This window comes from Tamandua tetradactyla, chromosome 16 (assembly GCF_023851605.1).
Source record: "Tamandua tetradactyla isolate mTamTet1 chromosome 16, mTamTet1.pri, whole genome shotgun sequence".
Taxonomy (NCBI): domain Eukaryota; kingdom Metazoa; phylum Chordata; class Mammalia; order Pilosa; family Myrmecophagidae; genus Tamandua; species Tamandua tetradactyla.
In genome coordinates, this window is record NC_135342.1 from 25,835,203 (window position 1) to 25,854,396 (window position 19,194).

Sequence of the window (19,194 nt, forward strand, 5' to 3'; positions counted from 1 at the left end):
TGGAACTCCCTACCAGTCCGTGCTAGTCTGCCTAATGGTGTCCCACAGATTCCTCAAGCTCTGTTCATTTTTTTTCTTCATTTTCTCTTTTTTCTGCTCCTCAGACTCAATGATTTCAATTGTTTTATCTTCAAGTTCATAGATTCCTTCTTCTGCCAGTTCCAGTATCTAGGGAATTTTTAATTTCTGTTACTGTGTTCTTTATCTGTTTGGTTCCTTTTCATAATTTCCATCTCTCTACTGATACTCTCTTTGTGTTCATCTATTATCTTCCTGATTTGATTTCCTTTAATTCTTTGTCCATGTTTCCTTTACCTCTTTGAGCACATACAGGACAATTAAAAAAAATTATTTGTCTGGTATGTCCCATCTTCTCATTGATGGTTTCTAACGCTTTAATTTTCTCCTTTGCCTGGGCCAGTGCTTCCTGTTTCTTTGTATGTTTTTTGACATTTTGCTGAAACCGCGACATTTTGATTTTTAAGGTGTTATCAGTGGAACTTAGACTATGAAGCTTCTGTTCCTTAAGCTTGTATGCAGCAAGTGTTACAAAAGAGCTTTCCTTGATTTCCAAAAGCTAACCAAAAAAAAAAAAAGGGGAAAAACAAAACAAAACACCTTTCCCGGTCTTTGCAGACTGACCTGTGGGAATGCTCTCCTTTAGGGCTTATCCATACAATGAGTTTAGAAAATAGTGCTAGGCTAGAGTGTAGAACCCTCCCTAATCCTTTCTGTACATAGGTCTTATCTTGGGCATAGGTATGTAGCCCTGTTTATACGATTCCACATGTTTCCTCTTCCATAGGAAACAGCTTCTTCATTGTACTGTATGTTCTATACGCAGTAATTCCTTGCCCCAGGCAGCACAATTTAACTGCTCTCCCACAGTGTTCTGTAGGAGAGTTCCATGAGCTGCCTTCTATGTGCAGGCCAAGTTCTGGGACATTGAGTCCCTCAGGCCATCATCAGACAGAATGGGCCAGACATACATGCTCCCAGAATATGCATGAGGGTTACTCTGCTCCCTCTGGAACAAGAACCAGGGATCTGCATAGGGAGTACAAGCCAGCTCTGTGCCTAGTGGGGGAAGGGAACGGGAGAAGCCAGTCAGGGTTCCAGGAGATTCTACCATTTTTTTTCTTCCTTGATTTGCAGTCGCCTGATTATCGTAGCCCTTTAGATGTTTTCTGAAGCTTTGAGAAAGATGTTTTTGCCAGCCCCTGATGGTTGCTTGAAGCTGCTGTAGGGAGATAGAGCCCTAAAGAGTTTTATACGGTTCACCTCCTTTAACCTCCACAACAACTCTCAGAGGCAGACATTTTACATGTGAGAAAACTGAGATGAAGGAAGTCACTGGCCCTAAGCTCATACAGTTGGTAAAAGGCAAGGTCTCGTTTTGAACTCTAAATCGCCATGCCACCCTTGCCTCTTAGTAAATATAAGATGGGCCACAAGACAGGGTCTGTCTATGAGGGTCTTCATGCTTCTAAAAACTTGATGAACTTGGCAAGTAGGGGGCCTGCCGGAGAAGACAGAGTCTTAGAATGCCTGGTTTGGGTCACACGGGCTCAAGAACATCCCAGGGCAACTTTGGAGCAGGAAAAGGGAAAAGGAGTTAATGCCAAAGGTTACTGGAGCAGTTCTGACCTGCTCCCAGCTCTCTTTCGGTGGCTGGTGACCAGCCACCAAAGACACTCCTGGGGGTTTAGGGAATGAGGTGTGCTTGGAACTATTGGCAAAATTCAGAACTCAACTGTTGATGTTGATAAAAAATGCTGAGACATGGGCCACTGAGGGCAAAGCCAGGCTCACTGGAGCTGGGTATGCTGGGTATGAAGAGAAGGGTAAGGTGGAAAGAGCTGGAGTCCCAGGTTTTTCCCCCACTACTTTCAACGTCAGCAAAGTCCATGCCAGTGCCTGAGAACCAGAAACCCTGAATCACAGCCATCTGAGTACTGCGGTGGGGCAGGGGGCTTTAGCGGGGGCTGTACATGCCACCTGGATTTGGAGATGAGTTCAGAGTCCTTGGGGCAGTTCTGGGGTCAGGGTCAACACTTGGATTGAGACCGGCCTAAGTTCCTGTCCTGATTTTTGACACTTCTTGACAGAGGGGCCTTGGCCAAGTGAATTCACCTTGTCGAGTCTCAATTTTCCCCTCTGTAAAATGGGGAAAATCAAACTAACCACCTCATGGAGTTGCTGGAAGGACTCACTGAAATCATGCACACAGTTCAGTGGAACAGACTAAGAGAACCCAGAAAAAAGTCCACACAAATATGTCCAATTAAGCTTTTCCCCAACTAACTTAAATTTTAAAGAGCAAAAGCAATTCAATGGAGGAGGGATAGCTTTTTCAAAAAATAGTGCTGGAATAACTGGGTATCCTAAACCTCCCATCTTATACTAAGAAGAAAAAGTCCCCTTCAAATGGATCATGGACTTAAATGTAAGATGTTGTTTTAGTCTGCCAAAGCTGCTAGAATACAACACACCAGAGATGGATTGTTTTTTAATAAAAGGGAATTTATTTAGTTAAAAAGTATAGTTCTTCAGAGGAAAGGCAGCTTTCAACTGAGGTTCTTTCTTACACAGGAAGGCACAAGGCCATCTCTGCTGGCCTTCTTTCCAGGCCTCAGGTTCCAACAACTTTCCCTGTGGTGATTCTTTTCTGCATCTCCAAAAGGCCTGGATTGAGCTGCGAGTGCTGAGATGAGGTATGCTGAGCTGCTTGGGCTGTGCTACCTTGAGCTCTCTCATTTAAGCAGTCAGCCAATTAAATCAAACATCATTCATTGCAGCAGGCGCGCCTCCTATCTGACTGCAGATTTAATCAGTGACAGACGAGCCTCACATGCCATTGGCTCATGTCCACAGCAACAGAACTAGGAACCTTCACCTGGCCAAGTTGACACCCTGAACCTAACTACCACAGCGTTAAACTATAAAACTTCTAAAAAACACAAAGAAGAAAATCTTTGGGATCTAGGATAGGTAAAAGAGTTCTTAGATGTGACACAAAAGTGTGCTGCATAAAAGGAAAAAATAACAACTTGGGCTTCATCAAAATAAAATACTTCTACTCCGCAAAAGGCCTTGTTAAGAGGCTGAAAAGACAACTTAAAGGCTGTGAGAAAATGTTTCCAAATCACATATCTGATAAAGGACTTATATCTAGATATACAATGAACTACCATACATTAAAAACATTAAATCTAATTAGAAAATGGGCAGAAGACATGCACATTCATTTCATCAAAGAGGATGCTGTACAGATGCAAATAAGCATACAAAAAAATGTTCGACATCCTGGCCATTAGAGAATTGCAAATTAAAATCATAGTATCATCACACACCTATCAGTATGGCTAAAACAAAAAGTAGTGGCAATATCAAATGGTGGTAAGAATGTAGAGAAACTGGATTACATATACATCACTGGTGGGAATATAAAATGGTACAGTTATTATGGAAAGGTATCAAAAACTACTCTGGTTATAGGAAAATATCCAAATGTCTTAGAGTGGGTGAACGGTTATCTGTGGTATATCCATGCCATGGACTCTGCAATAATAATATGTATTGACACACATAATGACTTGGCTAAATCTCAAGGAAATTATGATCAGTGAACAAAACTAACCTCTGATGGACACATACTGTGTGATTCCATTTATGTAACATTTGTGAGGTAATATAATTATAGAGAATGGATTAGTGGATGCCAGAGGTCAGGGATGGGGGCTGGGGATGCTGGGGCTATAGAGGGGTAACATAACAGTCTTGTGTGACAGTACAGTTGAGTATCTCGACTGTGGTACTTAGGCATGTCTACACGTGATAAAATTGTACAGAGCTACATACACACACACAGTTACACACACAAATAAATAAGTGCATTTGAGGTATTCGTAAGTTCTATGGATTGTTCCAGTGTCAATGTCTTAGCTTGACAGAGTACCATAGTGGTATGTTAACAGTAAGAAGGGTGCATGGGAACTCCCTGTACATTTTCTGCAACTTCCTTTGATTCTATTTCAAAATAAAAAGTTTAAAAAGTAATAATAATAAAAAAGGGGACATACTAAGTCTAAAACAATGCTCCCAGGAGTCATCAGTAACATCACCCCAGCCCTCTGTTACTGGCTACTACCCAGGGCCAACTGCCATTCTAGCCTCAGTCCCACCTACTGCCCAGGTGCCCTATAACCTGTATTCTCCATTTCTCCTCCATTCCATCTCATCCTGCTTATTTGTGTCCGTGTGTCCAGAATAACTTACTCCCCTATCTCTGTTGGCAAACGTCCACTAACCTCTCAAGGCCCTGCTCAAATGTCAAGCCCTCTGGGTACCCAACCTTGACCTCCAGGGCTAGTCCATGACAGCTCCCTCCTCCAAACCCCATTTATTTATTAGAGCACTCATCACAGTGCAAGTGGTCTCTAAGCCCTCTTGCCACAAAGACAGCAAGTGCTTTGAGGACAGGAATCTCTGGGAATTGAACATCTCAAATATTTCTCCTGGTGCCTGGCTCACAGATGGCTTTTAAAACTCTCTGCTGAACGAAAACTGAATTATGGCTATTAGAAAAAGAAAGAATGGATAGGTTTCCCTGTTTAACAACTGAACGATGGTTTAGTGGACCGGTATCATCTGTGTGTTGTGCTCTATTCTAGACCTAAACCACCAGAAACTATGGGGATATAAATTTTTTTCACTACTTCTTTTTTTTAAACTGTATTAGTATAATATATATATATATATATATATTATATATAATTTATATATAATATATATATATATATATATATATATATATATATATATATATATATATAAAGCAAAGAAATAAAACAGCAATAGTTTTCAAAGCACTCTTCCACAAGTAGTTACAGGACAGACCCCTGAGTCTGTCATGGGCTACCATATAATCCTCTCAGATTTTCCCTTCTAGTTGATCCAGAATATAGGAGGCTAGAGGGTTTAAATATTTTTTTTATCATCACAATCGACTTTTTTTTCCCCTTCTTTTTTTTTGTGAAAAATAACATACATACAAAAAAAGCTATAAATTTCCAAGCATAGCACTACAATTAGTTGTAGAACATATTTCAGACTTTGACATGGGTTACAACCTCACAATTTTAGGTTTTTACTTCTAGCTGCTCTAAAACACTTGGGACTAAAAGAGATATTGATTTAACGATTCAGCCTTCATATTCATTTGTTAAATCATATCTTCTCTGTATAACTCCACCATCAACTTTCCATCCCTCTCTTTAGGGGTGTTTGGGCTATGGCAATTCTGAATTTCTCATATTGAAATGGTCTGTCACTAATATAGGGAAGGGAGATGGAACTATCTGATGTTCTGGAGAGGCTAAACTAGGTTTCAGGACTTAATTGTTCCCATTAAGGGACCATCTGGAGGTTGTAGGTTTCTGGAAAGTTACTTTAGTGCATGGAAGCCTTGTAGAATCTTCTATACTGCCCTAAGTGCTCTTTAGGATTGGATGGAATGGTCCTGGTTGGGGGTTAGCAGGTTATGGTTATGATAGGTAGCAAAGTCTAACTGAAGCTTGTGTAAGAGCAACCTCCAGAATAGTCTCTCGACTCTATCTGAACTCTCTCTACCACTCTTACTTTATTAATTATACTTCTTTTCCCCTTTTTGGTCAGGATGGCACCGTGATCCCATGGTGCCAGTCTGGATTCATCCCTGGGATGTCATGTCCCACATAGGAGGGAGGGCAATGATTTCACTTGCAGAGTTGGGCTTTTAGAGATGAGGCCACATCTGAGCAACAAAAGAGGTCTTCCAGAAGCAACTCTTAGGCATGCCTATAGGTAGGCTAAGCTTCTCTGCTACCTACATAAGCTTCACAATAGTAAACCTCATGATCGAAGGCATGGTCTATTGATTTGGGTGTCCTTAAAGTTTGACACAGTATCAGGGGATTTCTTGATGGTAAGGTTTAATAGTTCCATATTTCTCTCCCTTCCCTCAGGGGACTTTGCCAATACTTTTTGATTATCTGCTTAATATACTCTAGGATGTATCCAGGCATTACATTAATCTATACAGGATTAAAGGATCTCTTTCTAATTCTATACTCACTGTGTTTCAGTTGTTCAGTTTGAACTGAACTGTGTTTCAGTTCAAATGAGCTATACAGATAGGTTGAATTAGATTATGCACTACAGAAAATTAGTTCCAGACCAAATAAACCTTTCTTCCATTGGTCTCAAAGAGTATGTGCGGTTCTAAAATAAAGACACTGTCTTCCTTACCCCTATGCTCTAACTTACTTTAACCCAATCTGTTTGGCTTTGTTCTTACCTCTAAATTTCAGTTTATATATATAAAACAGCCTCTCAAAATCCAGAAATAATCATCATCACTCTGGACTTAATGTGTCAGCTCTAAAAGCTTACAATCTAGGCCCCTGTTTTCTTATAAGCATTTTCTAAAGCTGACCATACCATTCTTGTTCTTTTGTTTCTGGCTTATTTTGTCTTACCACATGTCTCACATGTTCATTCACCTCGTTACATGCCCCACAACTTTGTTCCTTTTTGTAGCAGCACAACCTTCATTCATAAGTATACACCATCATTCGCCAATCTACTTCTCTGTCAGTGCATCCTTTAGCCACCTGCATTCATTCATTGGGCATCATGTAGAGGGCCCAAAGTCCACAGTCCATCAACATTCTCAATTTTAGAAAATTTCATTATTCCCAAGAGAAAGAAAACCAATAAACACACCCTCACCAAATAGAAAATCTACCCCCCCCCCCCTTAACTCTTGTTTCTCTGCCCATTATTTACCTCTGCTGCTGCTGTGGTAGTGCTAATGGTTTCCTTTTGAACATAGCTCATAGCATGCAATAGCAGTTTTCCCCTTGTACCCTGGACTCATACACTCTTTATACAAGAATTATATCTTTGAAGTAATTCTTGCAAGAGTTCATATTTCTAGTGTTCATCAGTGGGACACGTAGGTCTATACAACCCTTTTCAATCTTGCTCATCTTCAATATGGTAATATTACTTACAGACCCACTAGAGAATCACCTTCACTCCCATCTATTCCCTTACATTGGAGTTCAACCTCATCAGCTAACAGTTCACCCATCTCTAGCTTCTATGTATCTCCAAATCCCCTATATTCTGTGTATTAAAAGCCTCTAATTATACATTTATGCTGGTCATAAAAGTGGAATCATACAGTATCTATCCTTTTGTATATGGCTAACTTCACTCAGCATTAGGTCCTCAAGGTTTATTCATCTTGTCATGTGCTTCAGGTGTCCTTTTTATTTATTTATTTATTAATTAAAAAAAATTAACTAACACAACATTTAGAAATCATTCCATTCTACATATACAATCAATATCAGGTGTCCTTTTGTCTTACTGTTGCATAATATTCTATCGTATGTATATACCACATTTTGCTGATCCACTTGTCTGTGATGGGCATTTGGTTTGTTTCCATCTTTTGGCGATTGTGAATAATGTGGCTATGAACATCAGTGTGCAAATGTCTGTTTGTGTTGTTACTTTCAGCTCTTCTCCGTATATACCAAGTAGTGCTATTGCTGGGTCATAGGGCAACTCGATATTTATTTTCCTAAGGAATCACCAAACAGTTTTCCATGGTGGCTGCACTGTCATACATTCTCACCAGCAGTGCATAAGTGTCCCAGTTTCTCCATATCCTCACCAACATTTATAGTTTCCTGTTTGTTTAATAGCAGCCATTCTTATAGGTGTTAGGTGGCATCTCATTGTAGTATTGATCTGCATTTCTCCTACAGTTAGCGAAAATGAGCATCTCTTCATGTGCTTTTGAGCCATCTGTATTTGCTCTTCAGAAGAATGCCTATTCAAATCTTTAGCCCATTTTATAATTGTACTGTTTGTTCTTCTGTTGTTGAGTTGTATGATTTCTTTGTATATACAGGAAATCAAATTTTTGTCCGATATGTGATTTCCAAATATTTTCTCCCATTGAGTTGGCTGCCTCTTCACTTTTTTTGAAAGTCTTTCGAAGTGCAGAAGCATTTGATTTGGAGGAGTTTCCATTGATCTATTTTTACTTTTGTTGCTTATGCTTTGGGTATAAGTTTAGGAAGCTATCTCCTATTACTAGGTCTTGAAGATGTTTTTGTGGGGCTATTTTAACTCCAGGGGACTGGAATGCCCATTAAGGATGGGTGATGGGCAGATCTTAGTCTTAAGGCAGGAAGTCGTATCTCTACAGACTCACTCACTTGCCCACCTTTTATCCATACTTCAAATATACACTGAGTCTCTACCACGTGCCAGATACAAAGACAAACTGGAAAGTCCTAGCTCTTAGAAAGTGCTCTCTCTCATTTGAGCTTGTATACACACGAGTGTACAAAACCTAAGTGGGCCAACCGAATGGAGAGTGGTGCAGGCTGTGGCAGGAGTAGCACCTTCTAGTGCTGGGTGAGGATCGGGTAGGTTTCCTGGAGGAGCAACTAAACTCAAGTGGGCGCAGTGGGGATGCAGTGGGGTGAGGAGCATGGGGAATACTCAGGCAGAGGGGAGAAGATGAGCAATGGTTCAGAGATGCAGACAGTCTACCTAGAAAATCAGAAGTGGTCAATGTGGCTGGACGAGTGTACAAGGTTGGAGAGGTAGGTGGGACCCTGGTGGTCACTGTGAGGGGCCAGGAATAGACATGACCAAGTAAAGAAAGATTCTCATGGCTGCTGAGTGGAGGGTGGAACAGAGGAGGTAAGACTGGAGGCCAAGAGCCCAGGGAGGTGGCCAGGTAGGGCCAGGGCAGACAGTGAGGAAAAGAGAAGGGGTGGGCAGGAGGGATGCTAAAGAGGCTGAGGAGATAGGTGATGAGAATGGGAGTGGGGGTGGAGTAAGGGAGGTTCCTAGGAGAAGGTCCACAGTTCTGGCCTGGGGATGGGGGAATGGTGGGGACACCCAAGACAGGGGCCTGGGAGGGGAACAGCACAGGGTGCTGTGGCTGAGGGCAGCTGGAAGGTGTGCTCAGGTAGGGCCTGATAATACAGTACCTTAAATGCCAGTCTGTAAAGCTCAGTACTGGGACTGGACAGTTATGGAGGTTCTGGGAAGATCCCTTGGGCTGGTAGGTTGGGGATGGATCCTAGGGGGCAGATTAAAGTCTGGAAGACCAAAAAACCAGATAACACTGGTGGCCCGGTCTTGGGTATTCAGGGCTGGAGAGAGATGAATGGTACTCATGTGGGCCTACTGACTGGATGTGGTCTTGCTCAGACAAGTGATACAGGGGTCAAGAAAATGGCAACACAGATTCTGATACAGGAAAAGTCAATGGAGAGCCCTCCTCAGCCCAGCCAGGCCCACATCTCAAGTGAGATATAGCCAACCTGCTGGAGGTCCTCTGATGACCTTCAGGGTCTACAGACCCACTAAAAATGGCATACAAAATTGTGGGTGTGTATATTTCCTGGGGAATAAAGTCTATACCTTAACTAAGATTCCTTAATTTAAAAACAGTGAAGAGATTCTGACCTTTCTGGGGATGGCTTGTATCTTGCATAGGTGGCCGAGCCAGGGGTGGAGAAGCTCCCAGAAGGCTGTCGGTAGGGAGGGACTCTGTCGGCCCCTGCTGGTGATGCCGTGTAAGGGGTTTCTGGGAAGCTGACAGGCCTGGAACAAGAGACGGGAGGAAGGAAGTAGGCAAGGGCAGAGCAGGGGGAGTGGGGAGGCTATGAGGGGTGGGGTGGGGGGCTACCTCTGGGCTAACAGAGGACAGACAGACAGACCTATCCTTCAGGCCCACCCACAGCCCACCGGCTATTCACCCTTCAGGACAGAGAGGTGAATGGTGAAAAGCCGAGATATCCCTGGCCCTCCCTTTTCACAGTTTCATTGCTGCTGCTCCTACCCCTCAGTTCCCACAGTTGTGATGGAGGTGACTTCTCTGCAAGTTGGAGTCCTCCCCACCACTTTTTTGCCGTTGACTTTTTTTTTTAATAAAATATATAATGTATACAAAAGACTATCTGTAAGTTATACAGCATGAGAAAAAGACAAACTCCGTGAATTAGAATGGTGACAATTACTTACACCTGCCTGTGTGTTTCTCTCTTTCCCACTACCCTGCCTCCCCCAAGAAGTAGCCAGTGTCTTAAATTTTGGGGTCAGGAGTCCCTTGACCTTAAAAAAATTATATAGATTTCTGATCCTAAGACATGGAGGATTTCTAACCTCAGACCCTGTGCTACCCTACACAGGGCCCTCACACAGTGGACCCATAAGGAAATTAAAAGAAGGGAGGGAGGGAGAAGCAAAGGGAGGCATAAGGGCAAGAAGGAAGGGAGGAACATGGAGGCAAAGAAAAGAATGGAGAAAAAGGGGGACGGAGAGAGAATGGGGAGGAAGGACGAGGACAGGAGGGAGATGGGGGTGGGAGGGTGGTGCCCCTTGGTAGGTCCTTACCTCTTGCTGTGCAGCGGCTGGGACTCCCGGAATGGGACCATGGGGTTCTGCTTTGGGGGCCGGCTCAGGGACTGGACATGGCCAGGCGTGGTGGCAGAGGCCCACTTGGAGGCTGGCAGAGAATTATGGGATGCTGGTCCACTCCACTGCCAGGGAGCATTGCTGCGGTAGGGGGGCCGCCCTCCAGGGGTCACGCTTTCCGGCTCAGCCTTGGGCTCCAAGGTATTCATGTCATAGGAATCTGGCCATCCCCTGGAAAAGAAAAACAGGTGTTACTTAGAAAGGCCCCAGTCCACTGGTACTCATGTGGGCCTACTGACTGGGAGAGACCTACTGCTTCCTGACACTTGGTTGGGTTTTCCTGCCAGAGATGAACCTATGTTAAAGGCAGAATGGATACCCCTTAAATTGATCTGAAACTTACCAGCTCAGAGCCCTCAACTGGGACAGGGCCTAACACAGGGATTATGACTGCCAAGTCCCTTTCCCTCATTTCCTCTCCTTCCTCTCATTCTCTCTTCCTTCCCTGCCTCTCCCTTCTCCCTCACCCAGGCCTCAAGTCTGCTGGTGTCCTGCAGAGAATGGGCTCAGCCACCCTAGTAGCACTTGGTGCCAGAGAGGCGGTTGCCCTCAGATCCAAAGGATAGTATCTGCCTTATTCCAAAGAAGCTAAAAGGCAGCTAGAAGAGGAGCAGGTGACCTACTTTGCAGGGTGGTTAAAAAAAAAAAAAGCCACGAAATCCAGAACCTTGAAATAGATGTAGAATGGCCTGTGAAACCCTCCAGATCAGGCTGGCACATGTACTGTGGCTTTCCTGGCATTTCTCCACTGCTGCTGTGGTGCAGTACAGAAAGGGACTCGATGCCCAAGGCAGGTGGACTGGGCTTAGGAAATCTACCCTCCAGACTGTGTGAGCTGAGCTCTGAGGCGCCTTTGGCCGGCAAGCTTGCAGGTCCTCATCAAGCTGCTCTGTGGCTCACCTGAGTTCCCCTGAGCCTAGGGAACATTCATGGCCAACTTGCAAAAGCTCTGGTGGACCTGGTGGCTTGGAGGCTCTGGGCCCAGGATGCGGCTGCTAAATAGTTATCTAATGGTGACCTAGGGATGACACACTGTACCTGTCAGTCCATTGGGGTTGGAAGGTACGGATGCCTCACCAATAACCACCCTTGGTTACACTAACAACACAAATGCCCAACAGAGGTGGTAGACAGGACAGAGCTGAGCAGATATGGAAGAAGGACCATCATCATCCCTAAGCAGGGCATACCTGCTCTTCCTGCCTGCCCAGCCTCCATGCCTCCTTCTCCTGATAACAGATCTGCGTGCACTGGGTGGAAGTGACTCTACTTCCTGGCTTCAGATATGAGCATGTGACCTAGGCCCAGCCAATCAGAAAATTCTGTCTCCTTGGCCACAATGACTGGTGCAGGGCATGTCATGTGTCCTAAGTGAGGCCAACTGAAGCCAACTGGAACTGTTGGGGGAAAATATTTATTTTTATAGCATCTGCTGAGCTGGGGGTACCTAAGCCTGGAATTATAGAGGGGAGTCATCTTTGTTCCCATGAAGTGAGAGACTGCCTAAGAAAGACACTAAGACAGGAAAAGGGACACTTCATAGAAAGATTCCTGATGAGGTTGTCTGAGTCCCTGGAAACTCTTATGCCTAAGTCTTCTCCTATTTCTGGTCTTTCCAGTTATATGAGCCAATAAATTCATCTTTTGCTTCATCTTGCTTGAACTGGTTCTGTTGCTGATAATCAGAGTACTGATTAATACATCACATTTTAGAGTTGAGTAAATTGAGGCACAGAGAAGTAACTTGTCCAAGGTCTAACAGGCAGTAAGAGGTAGAAACCAGACTTAAATATATAAATTGACTCCAAAGCCACAACCTTGACTACCTGCACACTGCCCCAGTCTACAGTGGCCTGGGATGGAACGGGTGGATTTCTTGGGCCCTTGACTTCTTTTCAAGGTACTGATAGCTTCACTTTGAGCCAGGAGCTTTTAGGGTGACCTCAAGGAGAGAAACTTTATCCAGTTATCCTGAAGGGCAGCATGGAAGAAAGCCAGGACTCCTGGCCCAGACTTCTGGTTTAGACCCCAGCTCTGCCACTTCCTACCCATGTAGCTTTGGGTGAGTGATTTATTTCTCAGAACCTCAGGTTCCTAATCTTTAAGATGGGGGTGGTCCCCACTTCACAGAGTGGGTGTGAGCATCAGCAGAGTGTCTTATGTCAAATGCTTAATAAACAGGAGCTAATGCTATCCTCTTTTCCAGCAGACTCCCTGGACAGATCCCCTGCCATTCCTACCTGCTTAGAAGCTGAAGCCTTCCTTCCATTTCCTGGAGGCCAGCTATTCACCTGGGGGTTTTGGAACAAATCTCTCCTCGGCTTCTCTCCACCTTTCTCAAGTGATCTGGCAACCACCAGCACCAGAATCACCTTGGGTGCTTGGTAAAATAATGCAGGTTCCCAGGCCTTGCCTCTGACCATAGGAATCAGAATCCCCTCTGGAGGTAGAGCCCAGGCATCTGTATTTCACCAAGCTGTCGTGATGGTTCTGATATAGGCTAAAGTATAAGAAACCCCACAGCACTGATTCAGTTTTTGAAATTGTTTTTAAAGATTAAAGTCACATAAAAAGGCATCCTGTCTCCTATTCCTGTTCCCAGTTTCACTCAACAGAAGCCACCATTGTTCCTAGTTTCCTACGTATCTTCCAGAAATATTCTACGTAGACAAGCAATATTCTTAAAAATAGTAATAAAATGAATAATTCACTATCTCCTAATATAGCATGGTGTTTCTTTTTCTCCCAATTAATAGTTCTTACCATTTCTTCTCAGCACAAACACATTGTCTTCATTCTCTTTTAACAGTCGATAAATGGTCTATCACGTGGATGACCTGGACTTTACTTAGCCCATCACCTGTGAATGGGCAAATAGGTTTCTGGTCTTTTGCTTCTACCACCAACATGCATTAACCATTCCAGTCCAACCTTTTAGCCGACATGAGGGAGTTAAGGGAGATGTCTGAGGCCACCTGGGAATGCCCCAGAAACTCTCAGATCACACTTCTTCACTGCCTCCTTTTCCTTGACTTCTGAGGGCTATGGGGACTCATTTTGCTCTCTTCTACTCACTCACTTGGGGTGGGGGGTTGATTTCCCTTCACAGGGAGAAATCTCCAACTCCTGACTAGAGGTGCTGGGTCTAACCAAAGGGGATGAAAACATGCCAGGCACACCTTCCCTGCCAGGCAGCAACATGACAGTGAGCTGAGAGCACTTCTGACCCATGCAAGTACCTCAGTTGCCAGGACACACGAGAGGATCTGCAAAGTCTTCCCACCAGCTGTGGCACAGAGGCTCAGAGCTCATTGAAGAACTTCAGTCTTGCTGTCTAGGCAAAAGGGGATGACTCCTGGTACTCCATTCAGTGGCTGTGCAAGACTGTGAGCTGAATGGCACTGAGTCAGAAGGCATGCCATGATGAACCTGGTGAGTGGCAGTAAGCATGCTTCTGCCTGTCTTCAAGTGTTTTTCACCTTGGAGCTCATGGTGCCTTTTGAGCCAGAAGACCAGGGTAGCAGAAGGAAGCTGGAGGAGTCCCAGAGCTGGGGTTATCAGCTCTGCAGATGAAGTCAGCTAGACCACTCTACCATTTGAAGAACGACAAAACCCCCCCAAGTTCACGCCATCCCTGTAAAAGGAGAGCCTGTTTCGGTGGCTGCCTTGTTAAGGAATATGATAACAGTCTTTCTACTTAACAGAACAGGGAGCAAAACCCACCCCTAGGTCACACCTTCCCTGACTGTGGGGAGACAAAGCCAGGAAAGTGAGCCTGCTACTGTTGCTTCACCTGGTCCCTCTGCATGGCTGCAGACACCTATGCAGCCTTTCTCAAGCACTGCCCCAGTCCTGGACAGTCATCTGGTAGGTGAGCTGGTCCATCATGTGTACATGTACAAATGTGCACATGTATGCAGAGTGAAGTAGAAGGGGTCATATCCTTAACTAAGGAGTACAACTACCAGGGACTTCACCTGGGGGGTTACTGGTCACCAGAGTTGCCTGTGCAGAGATCTGGGTAGGTGTGGAAGGGCCCCTAGTCTCTGTCAGAGTGGAGGAGGCACAGGAAGAAGGCTGAGAGAAGGGGTACCTGAAACTTGACTGGAGTCCTGAGGTTGAGGGGCTGTGGGTGGGGGAGTGGCCAAGCCTGTGATTTCAGGATTTTGCCTGCCCAAGTGCAGAGCAAGCAGGACTCAAGAAGGTGGTGACAGAGCAATCACAACTTGTGTGTCCCCAGCTCCTGATGGTCTTTGGAGGCAGCAGAGTGTAACAGAGATAGGTAGGCCTAGATTTAAGTTTTGCTCTGTCACTTACTAGTTGCGCAACTCTGCACAAGTGATTTGGCTGCTCTGGACCTCGGTTTTCTCATCTGTAAAATGGGATGCCACTAGCACTGGTGTGAGGCCAGTGAGGTCATATATAAATACCACCTCATCCTGGGCTCTCCCCTGGGCTTATCCTGCCCAGCCACACAGGCCTCTTGCAGGTCCATCACTAAGCTGTGGGTCTTCTTTCTCACTCCAAGGCCTTTATGATGGCTACTTCCTGCCTGCAAGGGCCTTCTGGCACCTTCTCATCCTTCAACTTGTCCCATTCTAGGTCAAGCCCTTTATTTTCCTCACACCCAGTACCTAATGGCTAATGTTTCTAGAGCACATCTTAGGCCAACTCATGTTCTAGTTCCTTTACAAATCTCCTTCAACCTCACAACCAGTTTTTGGGAATGAGTCTATTGTTTCCCCCAACTTACTAATTAAGAGACTGAGGTATGGGGTGGTGACAGTGCCAGAGGGGCAAGCAGACACCTGGTGCTTTCTGATGGACCCACACCTAGGAATAAATTCAACCAGCATCTGATCAAGATTCGAACAAAACTACCAGTTTATGGGAAATACACATGTCAGAGAAATAGGTTTAATGATACCAAGGTGATACAACCAGACCAATGTAGGAAGTAGGACACTCTAAAAGACAAATGATCAGCATTCTTCCCAAAAATGGATTGCAAGGAAAAAAAAAGGAAGGGGAAAATTTACAGATTAAAAGATCCTTAAGAGACTTATCAACCAAATCCAATATGAGAATCTCTAAGAACAAGACAACACGGGAACATTATGCATATCTAGGGTAGTTAGTATTTAAGGAATTATTGTTACATTTTTTAGATGCAATTTTTTTTTAAGTCTTTATTGTGTAGAGATACATTCCAAGGCCTGGGATTGCTTCAGATAGGTAATCCAAGCTGGGCATATAGAGATTTTTAAAAAGCAAAAAAAAAAAAAAAAATAAATAAATAAATAAACTGGCCATATGCTGATGAATGTTGATGCTGGAGGTTCAGTCCACTTTTACTATGTCTGAAATGTTCCAATAAAAAATGCAACAAAACTAGAGAAACAAACTTTCCAATGGCTTTCCTCTGCTAGTGGAATAAAAACCCAAGACACATGCTTCTGAATGAAGGTTGTGCTGCTGCAAAAAGGAATGAAGTCGTGAGGCATGCAACGATGTGAATGAACACGTGGGACATTTGGTGAGGCAAAATAAACCAGAAACAAAAGAACAATGGTATGGTCTCCTTTGAAAATGCTTATAAGAAGACAGGAGCTTTTATAGCAGACACATTAAGTCTGGAGTGATAATTATTATTTCTGGATTTCGAGAGGCTGATTTAGAGATAAGAACGGAGCTGATCAGGTTGGGATTAAAGTAATTCAGAACACAGGGGTAAGGAAGACATTGTCTATATTTTATAACCACACATACTCTTTGAGACCAATGGAAGAAAGGTTTATTTGGTCTGGAAATGAAGTTTTCTGTAATGCATAATCTAAATCAACCTATCTGTATAGTTCATTTGAACAACTGAAACACAGTGAGCACAGAATAAGAAAGAGGTCCTTTAATCCTGTATAGATTAATGTAATGCCTGGATACATCCTAGAGTATATTAAGCAGATAATCAAAAAGTATTGGCAAAGTTCCTTGAGGGATGGGAGAAAAAACATGGAACTATTAAACCTTACCATCAGGGAATCCCCTGATAGTGTGTCAAACTTTAGGGATACCCAAATCAATAGGCTATGCCCTCGATCATGAGGCTTACTCTTGTGAAGCTTTTGTAGGTAGCAGAGAAGCTTAGTATGCCTAGGAGTTACTTCTGGAGGACCTCTTTTTTTTGCTCAGATGTGGCCTCACTCTCTCTAAACCCAACTCTGCAAGTGAAATCATTGCCCTTCCTCCTACATGGGACATGACACCCAGGGGTGAAAGTCTCCCTGGTGATGTGGGAGATGACTCCCAGGGATAAATCTGGCCCTGGCACCATGTGATCAACATTTCCATCCTGACCAAAAGGTGGAAAAGAAGTGTAACTAATAAAGTACCAGTGGCAGAGAGAGTTCAAATAGAGTTGAGAGGCTACTCTGGAGGTTGCTCTTATGCAAGTTTCAGTTAGACACTGCTACCTATCATAACCTGCTGTGCTGGTTTGAAAGGATGTATGTCCCCCAGAAAAGCCATGTTTTGATCAAAATCCCATTTCATAAAGGCAGAATAATCCCTATTCAATACTGTGTGCTTGAAACTGTAATCAGATCATCTCCCTGGAGATGTGATTTAATCAAGAGTGGTTGTTAAACTGGATTATGTGACGACATGTCTCCACTCATTTGGATGGGTCTTGATAAGTTTCTGGAGTCCTATAAAAGAGGAAACATTTTGGAGAATGAGGAGCTTCGGAGAGAGCAGAGAATGCTGCAGCACCACGAAGCAGAGAGTCCACAAGCTAGCGACCTTTGGAGATGAAGAAGGAAAATGCCTCCCGGGGAGCTTCACGAACCAGGAAGCCAGGAGAGAAAGCTAGCAGATGACACCGTGCATGCCATGTGCCCTTCCAGCTGAGAGAGAAACTGTGACTGTGTTTACCATGTGCCTTCTCACTTGAGAGAGAAACCCTGAACTTCACTGGCCTTCTTGAACCAAGGTATTTTTCCCTGGATGCCTCTGATTGGATATTTCTACAGACTTGTTTTAACTGGGACATTTTCTTGGCCTTAGAACTGTAAACTAGCAACTTATTAAATTCCCCTTTTTAAAAGCCATTCCGTTTCTGGTAAATTGCATTCTGGCAGCAAGCAAACTAGAACACCTGCCAACCCCCAACCAGGACCATTCCATCCAAACGTAAAGAACACTTAGGGCAATATATAAGATTCCATAAGGGTTCCATGCACTAGTGCAACTTTCCAGAAACCTACAACCTCCAGAGAAGTCCCTGGACCAGTTAAATCTGAAACCTAGAGGGCCCAGCTTCTCTAGGACATCAGATAGCTCCTTCTCCCTACCCCATATTAGTGAGATACTCTTCCAACATGAAAAGGTTAGAATGGCCATAGCCCAAACACCCCTAAAGAGAGGGATAGAAAGATCAAAGGTGATGGTGGAGTTATACAGAGAAGGTAAGGTTTAACAAACGAATATGATTGCTGAATCTTTAAATGTATATCTCTTTTAGTCTCTAGTATCTTAGAGCAGCTAAAAGTAAAAACCTAAAATGGAAGAATTGTAACCCACACTAAACTCTGAAATCTGTTCTGCAAGTAATTGTGGTGCTGTGCTTTGAAATTTATCGCTTTTTTGTATATATGTTATTTTTTTTAGGTGGGTGATTAATTAATTAATTAATTTATTTATTACATGTGCAGGCACCAGGAAGAGAACCTGGGTCTCTGGCATGGCAGGTGAGAATTCTACCTGCTGAGCTACTGTCACGCCACCCTATATATGCTATTTTTCAAAAAAAAAAAAAAGAAAAAAAGTAGAGACCTTATTTATATAAAGTACATAAAATATTATAACATACTATAATAAAGTAATGCTATAGTGAATTAAAAAAAAACAAACCCAAGACCAGTCTCCACTGGTCCCCACCTCGAGCCCATAAGGCCCCCACAATCAGCTCCTATCCCTTCTCTCCCTGTACTCTGGTCTCTCACCCTTGCTTGCTCTGCTCTGGCCACCCAGGCCTCCCTGTGCTCATGACCATTCCAGCACATTCTTACCTGAGGGGCTTTGCCCTGGAACCTACTGGCCCATCCAACCACCTGGCTGCCTCTGCCCTGGAACCTTCTCTGCTAGGAGTGGCCTCCTATCAAGCTCATGCTCTTCTGTTTACCTTGCTTTAGTCTTCTCCATCAAACTTACCATTACCCAATACTGTATTATGTATGTATTTGTTTACACATCTCTCTCTCCTTCTGGGAACTCAAACTTCAAGAAGGCAGGCACTGTGTCCCCAGCATGCAGAATGGAACCTGCACCTAGCAGAGGTTCAATAAATATGTGCTGAGCCGATAAGCGAAGCAAGTCACTTAACTTGTGTCCTCACCTAGGAAATGGGAACAATGAGGGGCTGACTTCGTGGGGCCACTGTGAAGAGGGAATGAGAGGATACGTATGTGTGAATCTTAGTGAGTGGCCAGTAGACACTGACTCTCCCACAATTACCACTACCCTGTCACTCTCACTGCTGAGAAAGGGCATGTCTTTCCCCCTCCTCCATGGCTCAAGGGACAGGGATGGAGAGGCCTCTCACTGGCCCTCTCAGTGCTGCAACCCCCACCCTCAACTCCTGCC

The 19,194-nt window shown here is 44.0% G+C and overlaps 1 protein-coding gene and 1 long non-coding RNA gene across 16 annotated transcripts in view; one reads left to right on the forward strand and one right to left on the reverse strand.

Annotated features, from left to right (window-relative positions):
• LOC143659258 (uncharacterized) overlaps positions 1-13,262 on the forward strand; it is a 38,321-nt gene extending 25,059 nt beyond the window's left edge. The window contains exons 4-5 of one of the 2 annotated variants that reach the window (XR_013163485.1): positions 12,481-12,616; positions 12,764-13,262. This is a non-coding gene — a long non-coding RNA (uncharacterized LOC143659258). Of the gene's footprint in view, positions 1-12,480; positions 12,617-12,760 lie in introns of both variants that reach the window. The other variant, XR_013163486.1, reaches the window with a different exon arrangement.
• Positions 1-19,194, reverse strand: part of SIPA1L3 (signal induced proliferation associated 1 like 3) — a 308,825-nt gene that overhangs the window by 64,662 nt on the left and 224,969 nt on the right. For all 14 annotated transcript variants that reach the window (XR_013163484.1, XM_077132031.1, XM_077132021.1 and 11 more), the window contains 2 exons: positions 10,474-10,725; positions 9,544-9,681 (listed from right to left, as the gene is read on the reverse strand). Coding sequence is in view for 13 of the 14 variants with exons in the window: in XM_077132031.1 (XP_076988146.1) it covers positions 9,544-9,681; positions 10,474-10,725 (390 nt within the window). In the remaining variant the exon portion in view is untranslated. The remainder of the gene's footprint in view (positions 1-9,543; positions 9,682-10,473; positions 10,726-19,194) is intronic.